This window comes from Branchiostoma floridae, chromosome 2 (genome assembly GCF_000003815.2).
Source record: "Branchiostoma floridae strain S238N-H82 chromosome 2, Bfl_VNyyK, whole genome shotgun sequence".
NCBI classification, from domain to species: Eukaryota; Metazoa; Chordata; class Leptocardii; order Amphioxiformes; family Branchiostomatidae; genus Branchiostoma; species Branchiostoma floridae.
The window spans coordinates 26,841,830-26,863,302 of NC_049980.1; the positions used below are offsets into that span (position 1 = coordinate 26,841,830).

Sequence of the window (21,473 nt, forward strand, 5' to 3'; positions counted from 1 at the left end):
CATGTGTGTGTCAGTCTGTCTGTCAACAGCATATGACTCGAGAGTCCACTGAATTCCATGATAGGTCTTTCAAACGTGTCAGATATGAAAGAGAGGAATACATATTTATATCAATTATGCAAATAAATTCTCGTTTGCATTATCAATGAGAAATACCATATTTCCATAGTCATAAACGAGTGGAATTTCATACTTGAGGCATTACGAAGTTAACTACATGTGGATACTTTCAGACACAATATCTATTAGACATAAATCATGCAAATCAGGGAAAAAAAGCTACATTATTTTGTATTTAAGAATTTGAAACCAACTTGATCCTTGACGCTACTTACGTACAACAAAAATTGTCGAAAAAAGTTCGTGCAAAATGAAAATTAAGAAGTTAAGTGTGACTACACGTTTGTTGTAGTGCGGGACTTACTCACATTTGGAAAAGACCTGTGGTGTTTGGCTAATCAATGTCTCATATAGGGCTGGGTACCGGTACAGAAAATTCAGGTCCAGGTCCGGTTCAGGTCCAAAGGATCAGGTCCAGGTCCGGACCTGAACCTGGACCTGATTCAGTATGACTCATACCAATGGTCCATTTCACTACAAAGAGATCTGTTTGGTGGAGTATTAGACTTACACTGGTGTTTTAAAATCCTTCAACGCTAACTGCACCTGTACGATTGGCTGTAAAACTTGGTAGAAATTACTATAAACTCTACTCTACTTCACTCTTGTTATTTTCTTCCACCTGCAAGCGCCAAAACGTGTATATGCCTGATAAAATAATCTGTTAATTTTCTAATCGGTCCAACATCCGGTGCACCTAATTTTTTCAGGTCCGGTTTTTCTGGACCGGTCCAATAAGAAAAACCGGTTTTGTACCGGTACGCTGTACCGATACCCAGCCCTAGTTTCATATTCAAAATCATGGAAAAATCGTAACCACCGTAAACACCGTGTCTATTTATTGAGGTCAATATCGCAAGCCAGCGTGAATTTAAACTGTTAATTAAAATGATGGAATTGTCAAATACGGAATGCATGTACATTGTAGTAGGCCATAGGAAATCTTACATTTTGTAACCTTGTTTCTCTTGGGGTCTACAATTAATGTCTAAATATCGGTATACTAGTAGGTTTGTGCGTTTTTCATTCTTGAGTTTGGGATACTAGTATCGTATCTATTTCATGTTTACTGTTAATGTACGTGTAAATATATTCATGACATCCATACTTTATGCAAATCACAAAAAATTACATTACATTATGAGTAATCAGCGTTACACGCTAAAATCGACACAGGGAGACATTTCGCTTTTTTTTCTGGCGGGACAACGGGCAACTCTGCTCTTCCTGTTTTATCTTTTACTTTTATGCGAAAAATCCCCATAGAAACAGCGCCACGGCGATAACGAAGACGAGGTTAATGTTGAGCACTAGTCTCCAGGTCCGAGGTTCCTTGATTGACGTCATCATGACTTTTTCCTCCGCAGTGGGCCCCGCGGACTGCTCACTGGAGAACCCACAGAACCACTGGTAGCCTCGCTTGAGGAGGGACGGTTTACTGGCAGTATCTGTGAACAAAGGTTAATGCCTTAAGATTCCGTGAACCGCGGACAGGAATTAAGGTTTCATTAAAAGAACACCAGATCACTCTGTTTCCTTATCCTTGGTGCCAGCAGTTTAACTGTGTTAGCAAAAACAAGGAAGCGTCAGAGACAGCGGGTAAAGTTACCCGGCAACTATGAGTACTGTTTCCTAGCCTAACGTCGAAATACGTGTCTCAATGGTGCGATGTGTGATCGGAAATAAAACAAGAAAAGCATCATTATCTATTTATTATTGTAATAAATGTTGCAGTCGAGTATTATGAACTACAACCTATTGAATTGCATCTGTATTTTATAAAGAACTCAATGGACAAGAACATGAAATTTCGTAAGGTCTTCCACAACTGTAACTGTTCAAAAGATCTAATCATTCTCAAATGCATTCGCTTGTTGTAATGATGTTCTACTCGTAAAATATGACCGAATTTATTTGATATCAGCCCTGAGCGGAACTCACCATTGGGGGCACCTTCAGCTGTTTGCATGGCCTCCTTGTCGCTCGATTTTTCTTCTTGTGCTTTCTCAGGCTGCAAGTCCTTTTGCTCTGCCTTGTCCTCGTCTTGTTCTACATCTTCCTCATTTTCCTCCTCACAGTGATCAAATCGCGTCCACCAAGTCAGGCGAACAAGCTGCAGCAGGACAGGAGATAACAACAGAGATGAGGAGAGCTGATAGAGAAGATAGCAACACAGTGTATAATGTATGGCACAGATATGTAGATTAGCGCAGAGTTAATCTCGATAGCTACAACAACTACAAAAGACTACCAACTAACTTCAGATAACTGTTTAAGTAATCTCCAAACAGATCTTGCTCTGTCATAACTCATAAGATAGTATAAAAGGCTTGGAAAGGAGATTAGCCGGTAGAGGAGTTTCATTGGCCACAGCGAATGCGAATGAAACTCCTCCGACGGCTAAACTAATTCCCAAGCTTTTGATACTATCTTATGCCACAACAAGATTTTCTTGCTGATTACTGTTTAAGTACTTTCTGTAGAGACCTACCCGTTCTTCCGAAGGCGGTGGCGTCAGAAGCGTGACGATGATTTGTACTATTAGAGTGAACCCTGCGAGGAAGATTGCGAAGTACAGGTAGTGGAAGTTCCCGATGACGTCTGGACGAGTGTCCGGTTCCCCACAAGCTGGTTCCGGGTAGATGAAGTCCAGTGTCATCCGGAGTAAACCGGTCCCTAATCCTAACATAAGACCCCAAAAAGCACCCTGCAAAATGAACCGTAAAGGATCAGAACAAGATTTCCCGACACGAATGTGTGAATTTGTATTGACCAAACTGTAATTATGGTTTTACTCATTAATCATCAGCAAATATCAGCTGATTTAGAAACTGATTGTTCCAAAGCATTCCAAAATGCAACGTTCTATAAGGCCGACATGGTTAATAAGCAATCTATTGATCATGATTGGCCTCCATGCATAGCTAAGTGCTTGTTAGTAAATCGTAGCTCATGCGTTTTGGACATCTAGAAATCTTTACCAGTAAGCCATTTAAAGAAGTGCTCATTAAAAGAAATGCTGTGTACAGTTGAGCTAGGACCCATCGAAATGCAAATCAAGGACCCATCATGTCCATCAGCACATACCTGCTCCATTTATATGAAAAATTAGTGGGAACGCTCCATTACATCACCATGAATTACGAAAGACATTTACAAACTTCATTGATACAAGTTGCCTCTGCTATCGTATGGTAAGTCAAGAAGACGATAAGCAATGGCTGATGAGATAACAGAGTATACTGGCCAGCATAAAGCACTCAGTCGTGCAACATCATAGGCGTCCAACCTGCTCATTGGCCCGTTTCCAAAAGATCCCCATGACGAAGACAACGGTGACCGGTGGTTGGAGGTAGGAGCTGATGACCTGGATGTACACAAACAGCTGGGCACCCTGGGAAGACTGGATGATGGGTACCCATAATACACTGATGACGACCAAGACGCAAACGAATACTCTAGCGGAAAATAGACAAAAAGTTATCTATTTGTAAATTGACAAATGCAATACGCTGACTCTCCGCCAGCGTTGCTGATAGTGGAGAATCAACAGATAATGACAAACACAAAGGTAACGGCAATTTACATATCGTTGGATTGAATACAACGTAACGTAATGAAAAAATAAATATGCCTTACTCTAGTTACAGATTAATGTATGACCTCCTCTATTGGCGTATATGAAGCAAACACAAATGGTTGCTTACAAAATCAATATGCGTCTATCCATCGTTTACAATACTTGTACTTGCAGTAATTGAACTGCAGTGCAATTGTATTGTAGACACACCAACCATCATTTAACAGAGACGGTGGGCGGTATAAACTTCCCGGTAATTTTCAACAATTGCTGACGTCGCGGGTTCTTCAGGATAAGTGACCTACATATGTCGACTTCTAAAGTAGTAGTGGGATACTTAAAACGTTCCAACTCCTTTCGAGGCGACGCCCATCACTGTTTATTCTCATACTTTTCTATAATACTTGGGCCACACAGGACGACTGCAGTAGGTTTGTCTACAGGTAATATTTGTGTTCAAACACCATCATCATATTAGCGCTCTTACGTGCTAACTGATAAGCGACCTCTTGAACACTGCCTAGTAGCATCAGGCCAATCAGATATCATGATGCGTCAGTATAGTTTTATACCTCCCGACGATCATGAGCTCCCTCTCGGTAGCTTTTCTTCGCACTTTTCTCCAGACGTCCATGGTGAAGATGGTGCTGCCGCTGTTGAAGATGGATGTGAGAGAACTCATCAGCGCCGCGATCATGGCGGCCATCATCAGGCCCTTCAGACCTACGGAAAAGACACAACCCAAATATGACCCAAACAAAAACAAGTTTGCAAACAGTATTGAAAATACCTTGGAATCAGAAGGATCATCCCATATTCACCTTCATTTATTTGTCTATTTCAATCTTTTTATTACAACTGTGCCTCTGCAATGGCAGCTTATTCTTTTTAAAGCACCTGTTTTGGTTCGACTGACCATGTGAATAGCTACAGTCAATCCAGGACTAGGTCTGCTAACGGCAAGACAGCAAAACGCAAACTTAATTTGATATCGATTGGCATGACACCAGGGCTCGTCAATCCACGCTGAACAAGGACGATGGCAGGTATCGACTTCCGTCTGACCTTTGACCCACTTCTGAGGTCACACGATCAGTGTGCGTTGAGAAAGTGGGTCAAATTCCTGACAAAGGTCGATGGCTACTTTGCGTTGGATAGAAGCGTGACATTGGCTATTTTCGTCCACGAAAGTTAATGGGATAGTCCACTTGTGCTGCCTTACGCTAGAGTACAGCCTGTGCTGTATTGTGACTCACCTGTAGGCATTAGTTCCAGTACGAGTTTTGGGTAGGCAATGTCGGTGCAGCTCACAGGGTTGTTGCAAACTCTTCTGCAGGCTTCCGGGGTCTGACAAGCAATCTCATCTAAGCAAGCACAGTAGAAAAGCATATTTCATCAAACACGAATCGTCCTTACATTGGATTTCACATGAAGCTTATATTCCTACCTCGCATGTGGAAGGTCGTGGGTTCTATTCTCGTGACGTCATGACGTCGACTATTTTGGCACACCAACAGGGAGGCAAGCGCAACGCTATTCGCATTTCAGCTCAATAATTTTTGGACATTTAGAGATCTTCAGACCCTCTCAAATCAGCTAATATTAAGCGTGAATAGGTAAAAAAAAAGAAGAACAGAGGAATACATAAAACGTGCTGATGAAATAACTAAGAGTCAGGTGAGCCTGTGTTCACTTGATCTGCGGTCTACTCCAATGCAAATCAAGGACACCAACATGGCTGCCCGCCTCATTGATATGAGTGTATGAGTAAAGACGATGTATTAACTTACTGGGGAATAAAGACCTGCTGATCATCCCAGGAAAGATCATCAGGAACATCGGTAGTATCTTCATGTAGGAACACATGATGGCGCCGGCCTTGGCGTGGCACATGTTCTTCGCTGCCAGGCATCGTTGAATTATAACCTATTTTTGGAAGAAGCAACAACGAAAGTTCTGTGAAGTAAGGAATGACCTATTAAAGTGCATCGTCTAGAGTCCGGGTTTAGCAATACAGGGAACGAAACAGCTATATTACTTCCTTGGTTACGCAGATTACGCAAACATTTGAAGAACGGCGCTATGATGATAATGAGTATGATGATGATACATGATGAAGACACACACGTTACAGTTCTTATGAGATGGCAGATTTTACGGATATAATTGCAGTTCTCTGTCAGTCTGTCTGTCTGTCTGTCTGTCTCTTTCTCCGTTGGTGTATTTTTGTCTCTAATTCATAGTCTAAGTGTGATTTCTGTATATTCTGCCAGAGGGGGTCACTAAGTGCATCCTCTGTATGATCTGTCAGAAGGAGCAGTGCAGTGTGTGCATTTTCCTCCAGGGGGTGCAGTTTAGTTGCTGCATGTTGTACCGCCGACTGGCACCAATGAGATACAAGCTCTAATTGCAATGATAATGCTACATCTACACAGTCTTACCTGATCAGCGCACCAGTACCAGATGGAGTTGATGGTCATGCCCAGGACGGTTCCCGGCCAGGGGAAGTCAGAGTTGACGGGGTCACGGAGTAAATGGAAGGAGTCTGCGCGAGGAATGCCGCAGGTGTAGTTGGGATAGTGCTGCACTGTGTAGTCAGGAATGGACGCCATGTACTTATCCACGAAGGAAGAGAAGCCACCAATCTCGATAAAGGCTGGGGAAAGATTACAAGTTGGATTTTCTTCAAATATATAATGTTCTCCCCAGACCCCAGTACTTTATCATAGATAGTACTTTATCAGAGAAAGTACTGCGAAAAACTTTATGATTCTTGTTTGTGCGTTTTAGTAGGCACGATAATTGTACATGTAATGAGGTCTAGCAGTGCACGTGGAGTGATTGAAGATTACCAATGCCAATGCGTATTTTGCAGACCCTTTTTGTTGATCATAGCGACCACTGGTTGCTCACGTAAGGACCACTGAGTCCAGTATGTGGTCACTTAACGGTTTCCTGTCTGTGAAGAGGGTATCTTTAACAGTTGTAGGGAGCACATTCTTACCCAGTATCATAAGTATTAAGCATCCGATGAAGAGGATGACAGTCTGGGCCGTGTCTGTGTAAATAACCGCTGCAAGACCACCTGTTGATGATAAACCAATGTCAACAATAAGAAATATTTCCTTGCAAAGTTTGAAGAACATAAATATTTTATTGATATTTCACACGTTGTGCTACCGTTACTACCGTTACTACAGTTGTAAATCATGTAGAATATATGTATGTACACAGTTCACAACATATATTCTATTAAATAACAAATATGGCTTCCTAATATACCTGTTACAGTGTAGACCGCAGAAAGTGCCAGAAGGAGCACAATAGCCAGGTAGATGTTCCACCCGAGGGACTGCTGAATGTAGATCGCTCCGGCGTACATATCCACCTTTTAACGATGTACAAATCAAAGTTTCAACAACACACACCTTTCCAAAAAAGATTATCTGTCATACACTCACCCTAAAACAAATCTAAAATCGGAGATGCATGAAAAATGTTTAGCAGTTTGACTAGGACAAGTTTGAGCAGTGGTTATTTTGAGAGGAACAGAAAATGTTTAGATAATTATCCATTTTCGTTTACGAAGGATATTTAAGTAAACTCTATATATTATTGTGCTATTGGCAGTGTATTCAATAGGGTTTCGTACTCACCTAGATACCAGTCTTTTTAGCTTTACTCCGTTCTCTCGGCCGTTTCCATGGGTACAGAAGTGACCGAGAGAGTGAAGTCTATAAAGCTAAAACGGCTTGTACGGTACGGTATCACAAGTTGCTTCAAATAACAATGAAAGCGTACCGAGATCTTGGTGAAGATGTAGATGAAGAGAACAAGAATGGCGAGGAAAATCTGTAGCCTGTTGCCTCCATAGCGCTTCTTCAGATACTCAGGCATAGTATATACCTACAGAATAGGTAAAAGAAACTAACATATACCTTTCGGGACGAGTAGGGACAACCCGGAGTGGGCATATAGCGTAGGGTATCTTAAAAAGTATTACGTTTCACCTCAAACTGAGTATGGACGGTTTACTGCTTTCCTAGCACAGGAAAAATCTTTAGATTTTACGTAGCCCAAAGTCCAAAATTAAGAGTGAATAATCACTGGTAGCATTTCATTTGACAGTCACCCAGACTTTAATAATAGAGCCTTGGATGGAAACTTTATGATATAACCGTACGCGTACAACAGCGATGACTTGAAAGAGATCTATTCTTAATGCAGTCCCAGTAATACTGGAGGTATGCAAACATAAGATATGTAGGTGTTCAAAGTATCCAGGTGTTTAAGACTTTTTGAGAAGGCCTCGTTGTAACGGTCTCCGGAATTAGGATACCCCATGGAGTCATGAGAGACGTTGCCGTCAATTTGGCTCCCATTCATGATTCAGTGTGTTGAATTAGACGATATAGAATTGAGCTCACCCCGCCGGCAATGTACACAGGTAGGAACAGCCATGCCATCATCAGCACCACAAGCATTCCCTGTTAAACAAAAGAGTAACGTTATGTCTAAGATGGATGCCATGTAAACTAACTTGCTACACATGCACTGTAACGTAATTAATTGCTTATGCAGATACATCATGTGTTAGTCACATCACATAATTATGTCACACGTACACATGTCAACACATATTCAGACGAGGGAAAAAGGATGTTGAAACCCTTACCAACTCTTCATTGGCACGTGTACCGTGTAGCTTATAAATACAAGAAGGTACCAGAAAAGTATGAGACTGAGCTGTACGTGTATGCTGGATGCTGATATCAAGAAAGAACAGATAGATACTTGCTGTAGGTTGTTATTTTTAAAGTTGATTTCGTGACTAAAGATAGAAATACTCACGTTCCACTCGTACCCTCCAACCGCTATCCCCCCGGCAGCCCCGGACCCGGCCAGGCCCACAAAATGGCCGCTGCCTACATTACTGGAGAACAGGGACGCGCCAACCTGCCAAACGAACAACGGAGTATGGCAGAAGTAAAACTACTTATAACTACAGGTTCTTTGTGGACGATGTTGAAGAAACGAAATTTCTTCGTTATTCTCTTTGGTAACGTTACGACAGCATTGGATCTAGCATAAGTAAAAATCCAATTGTAAAGCTACAGCCTTTCTCCATTCATGATGTGATATACAAACATAGAGGAACTTTTATGTCAATAGATCGATGATAGAAACAGCAAGTGTGAGATACACATAAGTCATGTAAGTACTTAGTATTAGCCGTAGAAGTCTTCTTTGGCCCATCTGCAAGAAAGCTACCGTAAGTTTGTGAGCAAATGCGCAAACTTACGAGATTTAATGTCATTATTCTGAATCGTAAAAGGTTCTACTCACAGCCCACCAAACCATGTCTCTGCCGGCCAGGAAATACCCGTCCACATTCCCACGGTTGGTCCGGTACATGGACTGGAAAACATACATGGTGTTCTGAACGGCTCTGGATGTTATGAATAGGTTAATGCAAACCTAACATTATGATAATGTTAAAATCTTTCATGTCATTAAAAACCAGTAAAAGGTAAGAGCTACATGTATGATGAACCTGGACGATCCTCGTATGATGAAGATAATAAAGAGTAGCTAAATTCAGCACTACAGATGTCTCAGTGTCATCCCCTAAAAGAGTTCGATTTATTGAAAATGACTCTCATATGAAGGACGCAGAGCCAATAGAAGAATATCAGTACTTCTTTCAAAAGTACTCAGTTTAGTATGAAAACCCATGTTATTACTTTTCATGAACTTTGAGAAGCATGACTACAAGATCATATTTATGAGATTGCCTATGGATTATAAGATCCAAAACGTTGACGATGTCAGGTACCGCGCGATATCAAGTGCATAGTATTTTGAGCCTCTAATCGACCACGAAATGGCAACGTGGCTTGTGTCAATACGCTGGGACATAACTACTCAGACCACCACGCAGAATTTTACAGTAAGTTGCAAGTGTCAACAAGTCCAACGTGACGTGTCGATTAAACGTACATTCAGATATGAAAAGGTCGTCGTCGGCTACAAGCCATTCCTCTATCTTTAATCTCTAATGTTAACATAGCGCTAAACAGACACTTAACGTTATAGCCCGGTAAAACAGACGGTTTGTCAACTCTTACACGTGTGAAACTATGTAATGATTTCCAAGCACCATATAGTCGGAACGTTCTCTGATAGCCGGGATTCCCTTGACAACTATCAACGTGCATGTAACAGAAAAGCCAGGCTACTTGGAGATAAAATCTGTGTAATTTTGAAGAGTGTAGGTAGATGGCGTCAATAGAGGTGGGCATAATGATACTTCGCAGACGAGTAGAAAGAGCCTATTCCATGACTGTTGTTCTTATATTTAATGAGATTTGTCTTTCTAGTAAGCACAAGTATGAGAGCTGTGCAACTGTACAATACGGTTTAAAGTGCACAGAAGGAGGAATCTGGCTGTAGATAAATGAGATGTTACATGAGCAATGTAGATTTTTTATCCTAAATTTTTTTGGACAAAAACATTACTAACGTTATCATAATTCTAAAAAAGACAGGTGAAAATGACAAGAATGATCTACCTGAATTAAAGATGGAGCCGTATTAACTTGCAGGATAGTAACGTGCTACTATTAAAAATATCGGAAACTTCCAACGGTTACCAATTTCTCTGTAAATATTAGTCGCCTTGTAGGTCCTAGTAGTGTAGTAGAATAATCTAGTGTGTATCGACATCTCTTTAGCGACATGTGTTGTTAATCATTTACCCGCCAGGCACGCGAGTCTACGATATTGGGTCACGCTGTCGCCATACATTTTCGACAACATTGTTATCTTTCGAATTCTCTCAGACAATTTTGTAAGTCTCTACTTCTTAACTGCACCCAGATCTGACTTGCTAAAAATTGAATGTATAAAAAAAAAAAGATAGTTAGCAAATTTGACCCGAAAAAAAATCCAATGGAATGAGACCGCCACAGTCTTCAATACATGCTGGCAGCCTGATTCCTGTAGTAAAGCATTCTCGGCTAACAAAGATGAGGATCATATTAGGCATTGTACATCTGACGACAGCTGCTTTACTCTGAGACGACAAACATTACAAACTGTAATGGTCTTATTTGGACTCCCCGCATGCAGCTGACCTAAGGATGACCTCTGTACACACACAGCACGATGTAAACTGTCGGACAAAGGTATTTTGGTACAAAGTTCCAGTAGAAGCATGTGTAGACTCGTCAAAGGTAGGATTTGAAAGAAGGCAAGAACCATACGACATTACGTATTGAAGCCACACACATTCAGGGTTCGATGAAAGAGCTGGGCTGGGCCCCTGGCCTGTCTACCTGGCCTGTCTACCTGGCCTGGCCATCACGTCAGGCCACCAAGATACCCCCATTCATACCCTCAGAAATTCTCAGCCTCTCATCTAGCTGCGCCCTCTAGCAGAATATAGACAAATTGCCGAGAGCATGTACTTACTGCATTGTCAAGCCACCTACGAGCAAGATAAACTGATATCATTTCAACGTTACTTGTCTGAATTTAAATTTCTAAGGGTCTGCAAATAGATAAACAACAACATTAAGGGAGATAGAAACGACGCTTGTGGTTGATGTTGAGAACAACGATACCATATACACAGTGTAACATTTGATCTAGTGGTAAATGTTATAACAGGCAGTTTGGCCAAACAAAGGAGGTCATATTTAGGTCACCACGTAACTGCAGGCCTGAGTATGGCAGAAACGGGTGCTGTCAGAGGATTGGACTTTGACTTGACATTTTCCCCTTCACATCATCGAAGGTTTGAAGATTGAATATTTAGTCTTCAATGTTCATAACAAGGACTGACTGCTTTAAAACAAGGCTGGAATACAGCGGTTTGTTTTTCATTTAGCAAATGTTAGTTTAACACACTGCTTTAGGGATCCGATCCCCCAGACAACTCTCTAAGGGAACTAAGTGCCAAGCATGTGACCCCGGTCATCACAGGCGCTCCACCTGTCACGTCTCTTTTAATAAACCAGCAACAGGCGCTTGTCCAGGGACAAAATACATGTAGTTGATTGAGAATGAGAGGCATAGTAATTGCTACTCTTTAGCGCTGTCAGAGAACTCAGCCTGGCCTGTCAGCCCGGCCCCTTGACTGGCCCTTTGAGGAAGTAAAAATATAACTCTGTCTGGGAGGTATTAGGCCTTTCTACCAGCCAGAAATACAAGTACCACAGTTTGTGTCTTTTTGATCTGTCTTCGACTAGACCGTACAACAAAAAGAGAAGTAATGTTCATGACGTGCTGTTTAGAGGTAAAACAACACTTTCCTCTCCCAGTCCCCGGAGCCAACAATCTCCACTCATTCCAACACAGAGTTCCCCAGTTGTTTCTCTGACCCCTGTGTGACATCGAGGCCACAGAAATGGCTGGGGAGGGGAAACCCACCAGACCAAGAAACTCTGCTCTTCCGAAAACTTTGTACAGAAAGTACTGGAAAGTCTTGAATGACCGACTTGCCTGGTACGATCCTAGATATATAGACAAGAAGAACAGATTGGATTAGGGAAGTAACGTTATACCTGGATGGATTAGATGGAAGCAACTGCTTGGTTCCCTACTAGACACAGTCCAACACTAGGTACACCAGCACTACCCAAGTTGTCAAAGGTTCCATACAAAGACCACAAGTTCTTCTGAACCATATGTTCTTCTGAACCAGTCTCGCGCTTTTCTGCTCTTTTCGTCACAGTATTTATCACACTAGTCTGTAGAAAAGTACCATAGTTTGTGTCTTTATTATATATCTAGGGTGAAGCAACGTTTTCCTTGATTTTTTTGTTTAAACCCCCAACCGTTCTCCAGAGCGCATGTTCCAGCTTCACCATCTTGCCCTTGGGGAGATTCTGGCTGGAGCAGAAAATCGGGGCACAGCCGCTGAGCGCTAGCCAGAGAGCAACTACTCCTTCCCTGCAAGATTTGGCATCTGGTCCTCACAACCTGCAGTGTTCTCACACTGTTATCTATATTTTTTTCATAATATTGTTTTGCAATATCAGACTCTAAAAGCCCTTTTTCCATAGTTTTGCATGTAGCATTGTAGGTGGTAAAGGTTTTAGTTATGACTTTTGTACTGCTGTCTCCTGGTAAAATGCTATACAGGCCTTTTTGTGACAGGAGCCAGTAGAATCTTTAATGGTCTAATGAAAAATTATGGTCTGTTTCCAGATTGGAGAATGTCATCGGTTATTCTAAAAATAATACGTGTACACCAAATACAATTTAGGATAAGCTACTTTGATCATTCAGTCTCAATGTATGTATCGCAGGCTAACAGAAACTGTGAATGTAAAAAGAGATGCCAGTATTTGACATTAGGCCATGTTGATTTGATTATATGGATGACATCTTCCGGGAACTCCAAAACTGATGCGAGCGAGCGAATAAAAAAAGTTTGGCCAAAAAAAAAAGTTGCCTTCAGTATGAAATCAAAGTGGCCAGGAAGGTTGAACATAGGACTTAACACGCATAGTATGGTATACCAACAGTTAGGTGTAGGGACCAGTACATCATACGGGTGCAAAACATTTTTTTCGTCTTGGACCAATACGAAATACGAAAAAAACAGACCTGAAAAAAACAACAGAGGAACAGGTTTCGCCAATCACAAAATTGGACACACTATGTCGGCAGCCATTTGCCTGATGATTTGGGGTCTAACGGGGGGTGGGGGGTGGGGGGTGGGGGGTTGTGGTCAAGAAGACAACAAGAGCGAAGTCAAGTAGAGTTTATAGTCAATTGCACCAAGTTTCTACAGTCAAAGGTACAGAGACAGTTAGCCTTTCTTACATGGAGATGGGATTTTAAAATGCAGTGGGAGTCCAATAATCCACCAAACAGATTCCTTTGTAGCAAAATTGACCAATTACCATTGTTTTGAGTATTGCCAGTTCTCAAGTTTCCACAGACAATCAAGTCCAGGTTCATGTCCGAACCTGGAAATGATCCTCTGGACCTGAATTTTCTGTACTCAGGTACCTCTCCCAACCAAGAACAGATTTTTTTTTTCTGCCTCGTGTCCTTTCACATCTTATTCTTTGACTGTAGATTCATTTTGGCATTCTATGGCATTAGTCATCTGTGTTCTGATTTCTTTTTTTTAATCTACGGAATATTTGTGCTCATTTTACAGCTGATTTGCACAATTTATTGTGTGGTCGAAAACTTTTTTTTTTTTTGGAAATGGCCGAAAATTGGTGCGAGCACGGATGTCATCCATATAATCAAATCAACGTGGCCTTAATTAGATAAGCATAGAAATAACATCATAAAGGCAAGAAAGTCTCCATCATAACTACAAGCACAAAACTACAAGATCATAAATATGAGTTACAATTGGTGGATACCTGGTTAGTTAGACACAGTCCAACAGAGCAGAGTGTCAGAGAAATCATGCCTCAGACTGCGTCTTACACCAGGCAGAAAGTATTAGGGTATAAGGGCAAGTATTCTCTAGCCTTATATTTTGGGCGTTCTGTCTAAGAACAACGTTGTGAAAAATCTCAGGGCAAAATACGTAATTTTTTCTATAGACGTGTGTGATACATACTGTGACGAAAGGAGCAGGAAAGCGCAAGTTTGGATCTGCTTGTATTAAGTTGACACTAAAAAACGTAATGGTTCAGAAGAACTTGTGGTCTTTGTATGGAACCTTTGACAACTTGGGTAGTGCTGGTGTACCTAGTGTAACTTTGTGTAAGACATGGTTGATTTCTCTAACACTCTGATCTGTTGGACTGTGTCTAGTAGGGAACCAAGCAGTTGCTTCCATCTAATCCATCCAGGTATAACGTTACTTCCCTAATCCAATCTGTTCTTCTTGTCTATATATCTAGGATCGTACCAGGCAAGTCGGTCATTTAAGACTTTCCAGTACTTTCTGTACAAAGTTTTCCGAAGAGCAGAGTTTCTTGGTCTGGTGGGTCTCCCCTCCCCAGCCATTTCTGTGGCCTCAATGTCACACAATGTCAGAGAAACAACTGGGGAACTCTGTGTTGGAATGAGTGGAGATTGTTGGCTCCGGGGACTGGGAGAGGAAAGTGTTGTTTTACCTCTAAACAGCACGTCATGAACATTACTTCTCTTTTTGTTGTACGGTCTAGTCGAAGACAGATCAAAAAGACACAAACTGTGGTACTTGTATTTCTGGCTGGTAGAAAGGCCTAATACCTCCCAGACAGAGTTATATTTTTACTTCCTCAAAGGGCCAGTCAAGGGGCCGGGCTGACAGGCCAGGCTGAGTTCTCTGACAGCGCTAAAGAGTAGCAATTACTATGCCTCTCAATCAACTACATGTATTTTGTCCCTGGACAAGCGCCTGTTGCTGGTTTATTAAAAGAGACGTGACAGGTGGAGCGCCTGTGATGACCGGGGTCACATGCTTGGCACTTAGTTCCCTTAGAGAGTTGTCTGGGGGATCGGATCCCTAAAAGGTAGTAAAGCAGTGTGTTAAACTAACATTTGCTAAATGAAAAACAAACCGCTGTATTCCAGCCTTGTTTTAAAGCAGTCAGTCCTTGTTATGAACATTGAAGACTAAATATTCAATCTTCAAACCTTCGATGACGTGAAGGGGAAAATGTCAAGTCAAAGTCCAATCCTCTGACAGCACCCGTTTCTGCCATACTCAGGCCTGCAGTTACGTGGTGACCTAAATATGACCTCCTTTGTTTGGCCAAACTGCCTGTTATAACATTTACCACTAGATCAAATGTTACACTGTGTATATGGTATCGTTGTTCTCAACATCAACCACAAGCGTCGTTTCTATCTCCCTTAATGTTGTTGTTTATCTATTTGCAGACCCTTAGAAATTTAAATTCAGACAAGTAACGTTGAATAGATATCAGTTTATCTTGCTCGTAGGTGGCTTGACAATGCAGTGAGTACATGCTCTCGGAATTTGTCTATATTCTGCTAGAGGGCGCAGCTAGATGAGAGGCTGAGAATTTCTGAGGGTATGAATGGGGGTATCTTGGTGGCCTGACGTGATGGCCAGGCCAGGTAGACAGGCCAGGTAGACAGGCCAGGGGCCCAGCCCAGCTCTTTCATCGAACCCCACACATTGACATTCTGAAGCTAAGAAGTGTGTTGTTGTGAATTATAAATGGCACCATAGTGGAGGTTTGATGTACTGTGTTAGCCTGAGCAGTACTCACGTACGGTACACCATGCTTGAATATAATATACACACGTCATTAAAAACCAATGAACTAAGTTAAACGTAATATGTAATAAGTCAGACCGAATCCTTCCTTGATTCGGGGCCAACTATACACAAACGTATCCAAGACGATCTTGACTATAAATTGATACAACTGTGACTTACCCAGAGTCCAACCCCTAAGATGAAAAAGAAGTACACGACCAAGACGGCGATGTCTGGAGGATCTAGGGAGGCGGAAGAACCCGGAATGACAGAAGAGTTTGTCGCCATGGTGAAAGTTTCCATGGAAGGACTGGTTACTTCGGAATCCATCTTTTCCCCTGTGTTGTCTTGGGGCGGGTGTGCAGGGGGCGTATCACACCGGGCCACGTTTGTACAAGTCGCAAGGATACATCCACTTTGGCAGGCCGGGCGTATCAAAAATATTTGGTTAACGGGTTAATGAGTAATGGCTGACCTTAGTACGATTTTAGACTGTATGTACGTTCTTCGCTCCAGATCGATAGCAAAAGGCCACACCAATTGTGTTCGATGTTTGTTTAAAGTCAGCACTTATCAAATCCTGTATGTACGTTACGTAATTTGCATAATGGGTTTACAGCAACACAAAAAGAGTCAAAGAGGTTATGGGCTTGAGTTTGTCCATATGTGTCAAACGAGACTCAGACGAAACTCAGGACATTTTGGGGATAAGTTGTTCATGTATCGTATAAAATCTAACGTTACGTTGAATATCAACCTTAAAAAGTCATTATCTGATGAATGTTCTCACAGTTTAAATGTGATGTCATTATCTGCAATGCGGTATAATATCGATCAGATCTAGACTCGCGGTAGCATCCTAGGGCCTTCTTTGTCTACATGCAGAAATTAGAATGTAAGACTCACCCCCCCCCCCCCCGTTAGGATTGTTCAATGATCGTCCTTCGTATTAAAGCTGACAACGACTGAACAACAAAAGACGTAATTTTGAGCTCAACCTCATGTAGATTGAATATTGCATTTTTGGGTTTTATTATTTTATTGTTCACAACAATCATTGAAGTTACAATTCTTTTATGAACAATACCAATGTATTAAAAAGTCTTAAGTTACATTAATGTATCAAATGGAAGTTATGGCTGGTGATAAAAGATTTACTAAGTAAATACTTCGTTAAATCAATGTAAAATTTGGATAATACTCCAGTTCTTTCAAGTCAAAAATACCGCGGCGTGCAACACATAAAGGATATGAAGATAAAGTTTCTCACAGATGATAAAGTATCTTCTGATCCATCTAACAAGCATAGGTAGCTGTAGCTGAATGTTCAACATCACGGAGATTCGTATGTAACAATCAATCATACGTTGCCATTCTAAAGGTCTCAGCTTAACCTTCTCCCTGCTGCATAACTCTGTAACCAATACAACTCTGGTGCCAAATGCTTAGCTTAGTAGAGAGGGGGTTAAATAGCATCACCATAAGCCGAGCGATCGCGATGATGTCATGGTGACGCAGTGGTAAGAAAAAAGCAGGTGTTTTGTAAAACACTGAGTTACATATTAATCAGTAATTTGATTCGCTAATTTACATATATATTTTTAATACAATCAACTGACGTCCTGGTAGGCACCAGCCATCGATAACCACATGTAAACAATAACAGCGATCGCTCGTATTAGCACAGCACTTTAGACACAGGATTTTGAGGTTGTAGTATAAACGTTACAGGTCAGACAACAAGAGTTGAAGCCTGGAGTCCAGCCTTGTGCTTTGGTCGCTCCCCAAATGTATGCTTGTTGGCAGAAGTGTACCCATGGGAGGGATCAAAGCAGCAACAAGGCTGGACTCCAGGCTACAAGAGTTGGTAATTAAGAATCATTCGGTGGATATAGGAGCTAACAAGGTCTCATTTCACCATACACATCTGGGGGTGGACAAAAACCTTTTATCATTTATCAAAAGACGAAAATCACCGAAGTTATACCAACAATATATATCTTCAACATGAAGCACCTTTTGTTTAATACATGTATATTACGACTGTAATGATACCAGTACCTCCAATATCACAGATTCCTACTATTTCTAGTTACAGATTTCCTAACTTGGTCTAAAGGTGATGATGTAAAGATATACTAGTACAGAAATTCAACATTGCAACAATTTATCTTCAATAACAATAAGACAGCAGGGTGTCTACATGTTGTTGAATAAACAAGAAATACTGAACATTTTTTATACATAACTACACCTGGTCCTGTAAACATCAACTTTAAGTGAAATACTGACACTTATCATAACTCCATCAGATTAAACACCAAAAGTCCAACAAGTGATCGTAGGTAACATACTCTGTGACATGATGGTTTCTGACTCTGTGACATGATGGTTTCTGCCACATCTGTTGCAACAATATAATATACATAATAAGTCCAATAATAAAAAAATTGGGAATCAGTAAATATGCGAATTTTTGAATAATGTAGAGTCTGTGCATGTTAATATTTCTTCCTGTGTGTCATGCTGTTTGGTACAGTTAATATGCATTAGGCCACAGCAAGTAAATTTTATGGATGACATCCTCTGCAGACTGTAAAAATAGTGCGATAGGGCAAAAAAAAACAAGATGGATGAAAAAAAAAAACAAGATGGCTGCATTTTCAAAAATAGGCACCATAAAGTTGTTATGAATGTTGTAACAAGAATTAAAGGAACAAAACATGGTATTAGAGCCAACAAGGCATTCATTCCTGTTTTCAAGACATGTACTGGTGTGGTAAAAGTGACACTAGTGTGGTAGACTGGCATCACCAACAAAGTTGGTAATCAAACTCATGGCTTCCATATTGGTGTCACTTTTACAACTATCCAATAAGTTTAATTATTACAACTACAGTCCTGGGTACCTTGCAAGTGTCACTTCTACAAGTACAATAATTAGGCTACAACAGAACATATTTCCTCATTTTGGTACTTTATCGTCATGTTGACCATTCCTGCAGAAGAAAATTTTTTTTGTTTTTTTTTCTGAAATCAGGCAAAAATTAATGCGCCTGCTGATGTCATCCATAAAATCTACTTGCTGTGGCCTTATTGTTATAAAAACACAAGAAGAAGCTTAGATGATAATATGATGTTACATCATCAAGCTAATTGTACATCTTAGTTAGTCAACGGGTTACCGTCGGAATGAAAACATATTCCTTGTACTAGTATTTTTCTTGAAGAAAGTTGTGTTGACCTATTGTCTAAGAGTACGGCTCTGTTCCCAGGTGCTGATAGTGGTACGGTATGGTTGGCGTGGGGCTGAAGAGGTGCCAGCGTCGATACGACATCCGCACGGTCGCCCAGAACGTCACCAAGGAAATAATCGCCAGAACCTGAGGAAAGATCGGACAAGGAGAGCATTGAACACATGTGCATCATTAATAAGCCAAAAGTTCTGATAAACTACATTATTTTATGCTTTAAAAAAATATGTGACAGTGAAAAAGCAGTCATGTGTAGAGAACCGCCATGACCTTGGTACTATTGTACCGCACAGCAGCATTGCTTTTGTTGATGATTATCAAAAATACTTTAACAATCAAAATAAAAACATTGATACCAGAAAAAAACTGAATAACATCAGTATACTCTTAGATCTATGATTGTCCCAGTTTCTCAGTCACATATATTTAAGTAGAACAGCACATACATATCATACACATCTGCAAATTTCTAGTTATTTTGTTCTACGTCATGTATTTTTCTTACCATACATGGAAGTGTCCCTCCTACCCTGTACCAACGCCAGTGTCTGAGGGGCATTACAGTCATCATCAGGATAAAATTCACAGCCCACAACAAGAAACACAGCCCAGAGTGAACAAAATCCTGGAACATAGCAAAATATCCATTCCCACATTGGGTCAACTTTTTTGGAAGGTATTCAGTACTTTTGGAGCAAATGGAAGCCAATTCTATTCCATTTCAAAGGACATGAGGGACACACCAGAAATATTTATTGATGCAAATTAGAGGCAATATACTAGTAATATAAATAATTTTCATTAGATATCCATATCAAATGAAACAGGCAGGCTGAAGCATACCCAGCAAATTTGGGTTTCTGGCAAGTTTTTATGAGCTGTAGACAATGGTGATTTCAGTAGGTCAGAAGATTTTCCAATGATCCCCAAATGCTTGAGCTAAGATTCACCGAAATAAGAAATATGGCAGTAGGTATGGCAATGACAATGACATCAAAATGCTATATATACTGTACAGAGAGAACTTGGAATATGGCTTGTGTGAATATTAGTGTTTTTTATTAAAGTCTTTTAAATCAGATATCCCTGTACAGATTTGTTGTCAAGTTGTGGGCTGTGAAAATGACCTGTAGTTTTGCAGCATTTCTCACATCTTACCGTATCAACAATGGCTCCAGGTTCTTCGGGTAGCCAATACCAGCTAATAGAAACAAGTCCCAAGATCAAGTTTATAGACCACAGCACTGTACACAGAGCTGAATGGCAAAAATCCTGAAAAACAGGTCAACTGTCTGTCAAATACATCACCAGACTCACACGCTGCATATAGAGTATCTTTTCATGTTGTGTCCATTGCCATTTTGGTACATCTTTTTCCATTTCTGAGAATCATAGCTTTTCTTTGCGGATATTGGAAGGTCCTCTGGCCTATGAACCTAGTAACCATCAAATGTCTCATGCTTAAAAAAGAGAATAATCGAGGAATGTATATCATAAAAGCTTGTCCGTAAATCATGAATGTATCCTTGAGATACAATCCATTGAAACAGTAGCACCAACATGACAGTCAGCGCTGGCCTGTTTCTTTGATTTGGAAACAGAGCAAAATGCTAAGGCAGACCTAGCTGGGTACACAGGCAGTTTAAGGCCTGTGACACCTGTAGATTCTCAGTCGAGCAGTTATATGGCCATAACTTTTGATGTAAACATCTGTTTTCAACAATTTTTGGCCAGTTAACGTAATTCACCCATATTCAAAATATGATGACAAGAAAATTGTGGATCCTCAATATTTTGGGTTTAAAAAACCATTTTTTGGTAAAAAATAGGGATGCTATTAAAATGGGTCTGTGCCCACTATGAAATGATTGTCTAACTGAGTCATATTTTCTGGAGTAATAGATTATATCTCTGTGATATCTAATATGCCTGGGGATCTTGCCGCTATTCCTAGGTAAGGCTTCATTTTGGGGCAAAAACAGTATTTTTTGACAATTTTCATGTATTTTTCGTACAAATATCAATACAGCCACGGAAATCAAAGATATTGCAAGAAGGCCCGCTTGATTTCTGAAGGTCTAAGGCTTAATGAACCTAAATCTGCACAAAACTCGTAATAAAACTGGTGCCCTGATGTGGGCAGGGGCCGACGAAACACTACTTACCCTACAAGAACTGCGCCCAAGTAAGACATGTTTGACTGTACGTAACATTAACCGATGGTAAAATATGAATGTTTTATGTCTATATCTGTTAAGCTGTTGTATCAATGCGAAATTTCGCAAGCAGTTAGCCTTATAAGGCATCAGTCAACTGCCATCCATCA

At 40.7% G+C, this 21,473-nt stretch overlaps 2 protein-coding genes across 7 annotated transcripts in view; both read right to left on the reverse strand.

The window, feature by feature from the left end:
- Window positions 1–981: 981 nt before the first annotated feature.
- LOC118410312 (sodium/myo-inositol cotransporter 2-like) lies at window positions 982–16,374 on the reverse strand. Its single transcript, XM_035811890.1, has 15 exons — window positions 16,074–16,374; window positions 9,047–9,118; window positions 8,552–8,656; window positions 8,128–8,187; window positions 7,502–7,606; window positions 6,983–7,088; window positions 6,705–6,785; window positions 6,142–6,356; window positions 5,491–5,626; window positions 4,957–5,064; window positions 4,273–4,423; window positions 3,410–3,578; window positions 2,612–2,827; window positions 2,062–2,233; window positions 982–1,568 (listed from the first exon to the last, which is right to left on the reverse strand). Exons 1-15 carry the CDS (start codon window positions 16,221–16,223, stop codon window positions 1,366–1,368), a joined length of 2,049 nt encoding a protein of 682 aa, XP_035667783.1. The 5' UTR covers window positions 16,224–16,374; the 3' UTR covers window positions 982–1,365.
- A 2,735-nt stretch (window positions 16,375–19,109) lies between these two features.
- Window positions 19,110–21,473, reverse strand: part of LOC118409531 — a 5,448-nt gene continuing 3,084 nt past the window's right edge. For 2 of the 6 annotated variants that reach the window (XM_035810616.1, XM_035810618.1), the window contains 2 exons: window positions 19,653–19,772; window positions 19,110–19,276 (listed from right to left, as the gene is read on the reverse strand). In XM_035810616.1, the coding sequence (XP_035666509.1) occupies window positions 19,145–19,276; window positions 19,653–19,772 (252 nt within the window). In that variant the 3' untranslated portion in view covers window positions 19,110–19,144. Of the gene's footprint in view, window positions 19,277–19,652; window positions 19,773–20,305; window positions 20,420–21,473 lie in introns of all 6 variants that reach the window. The other 4 variants (XM_035810620.1, XM_035810621.1, XM_035810617.1 and 1 more) reach the window with 3 other exon arrangements.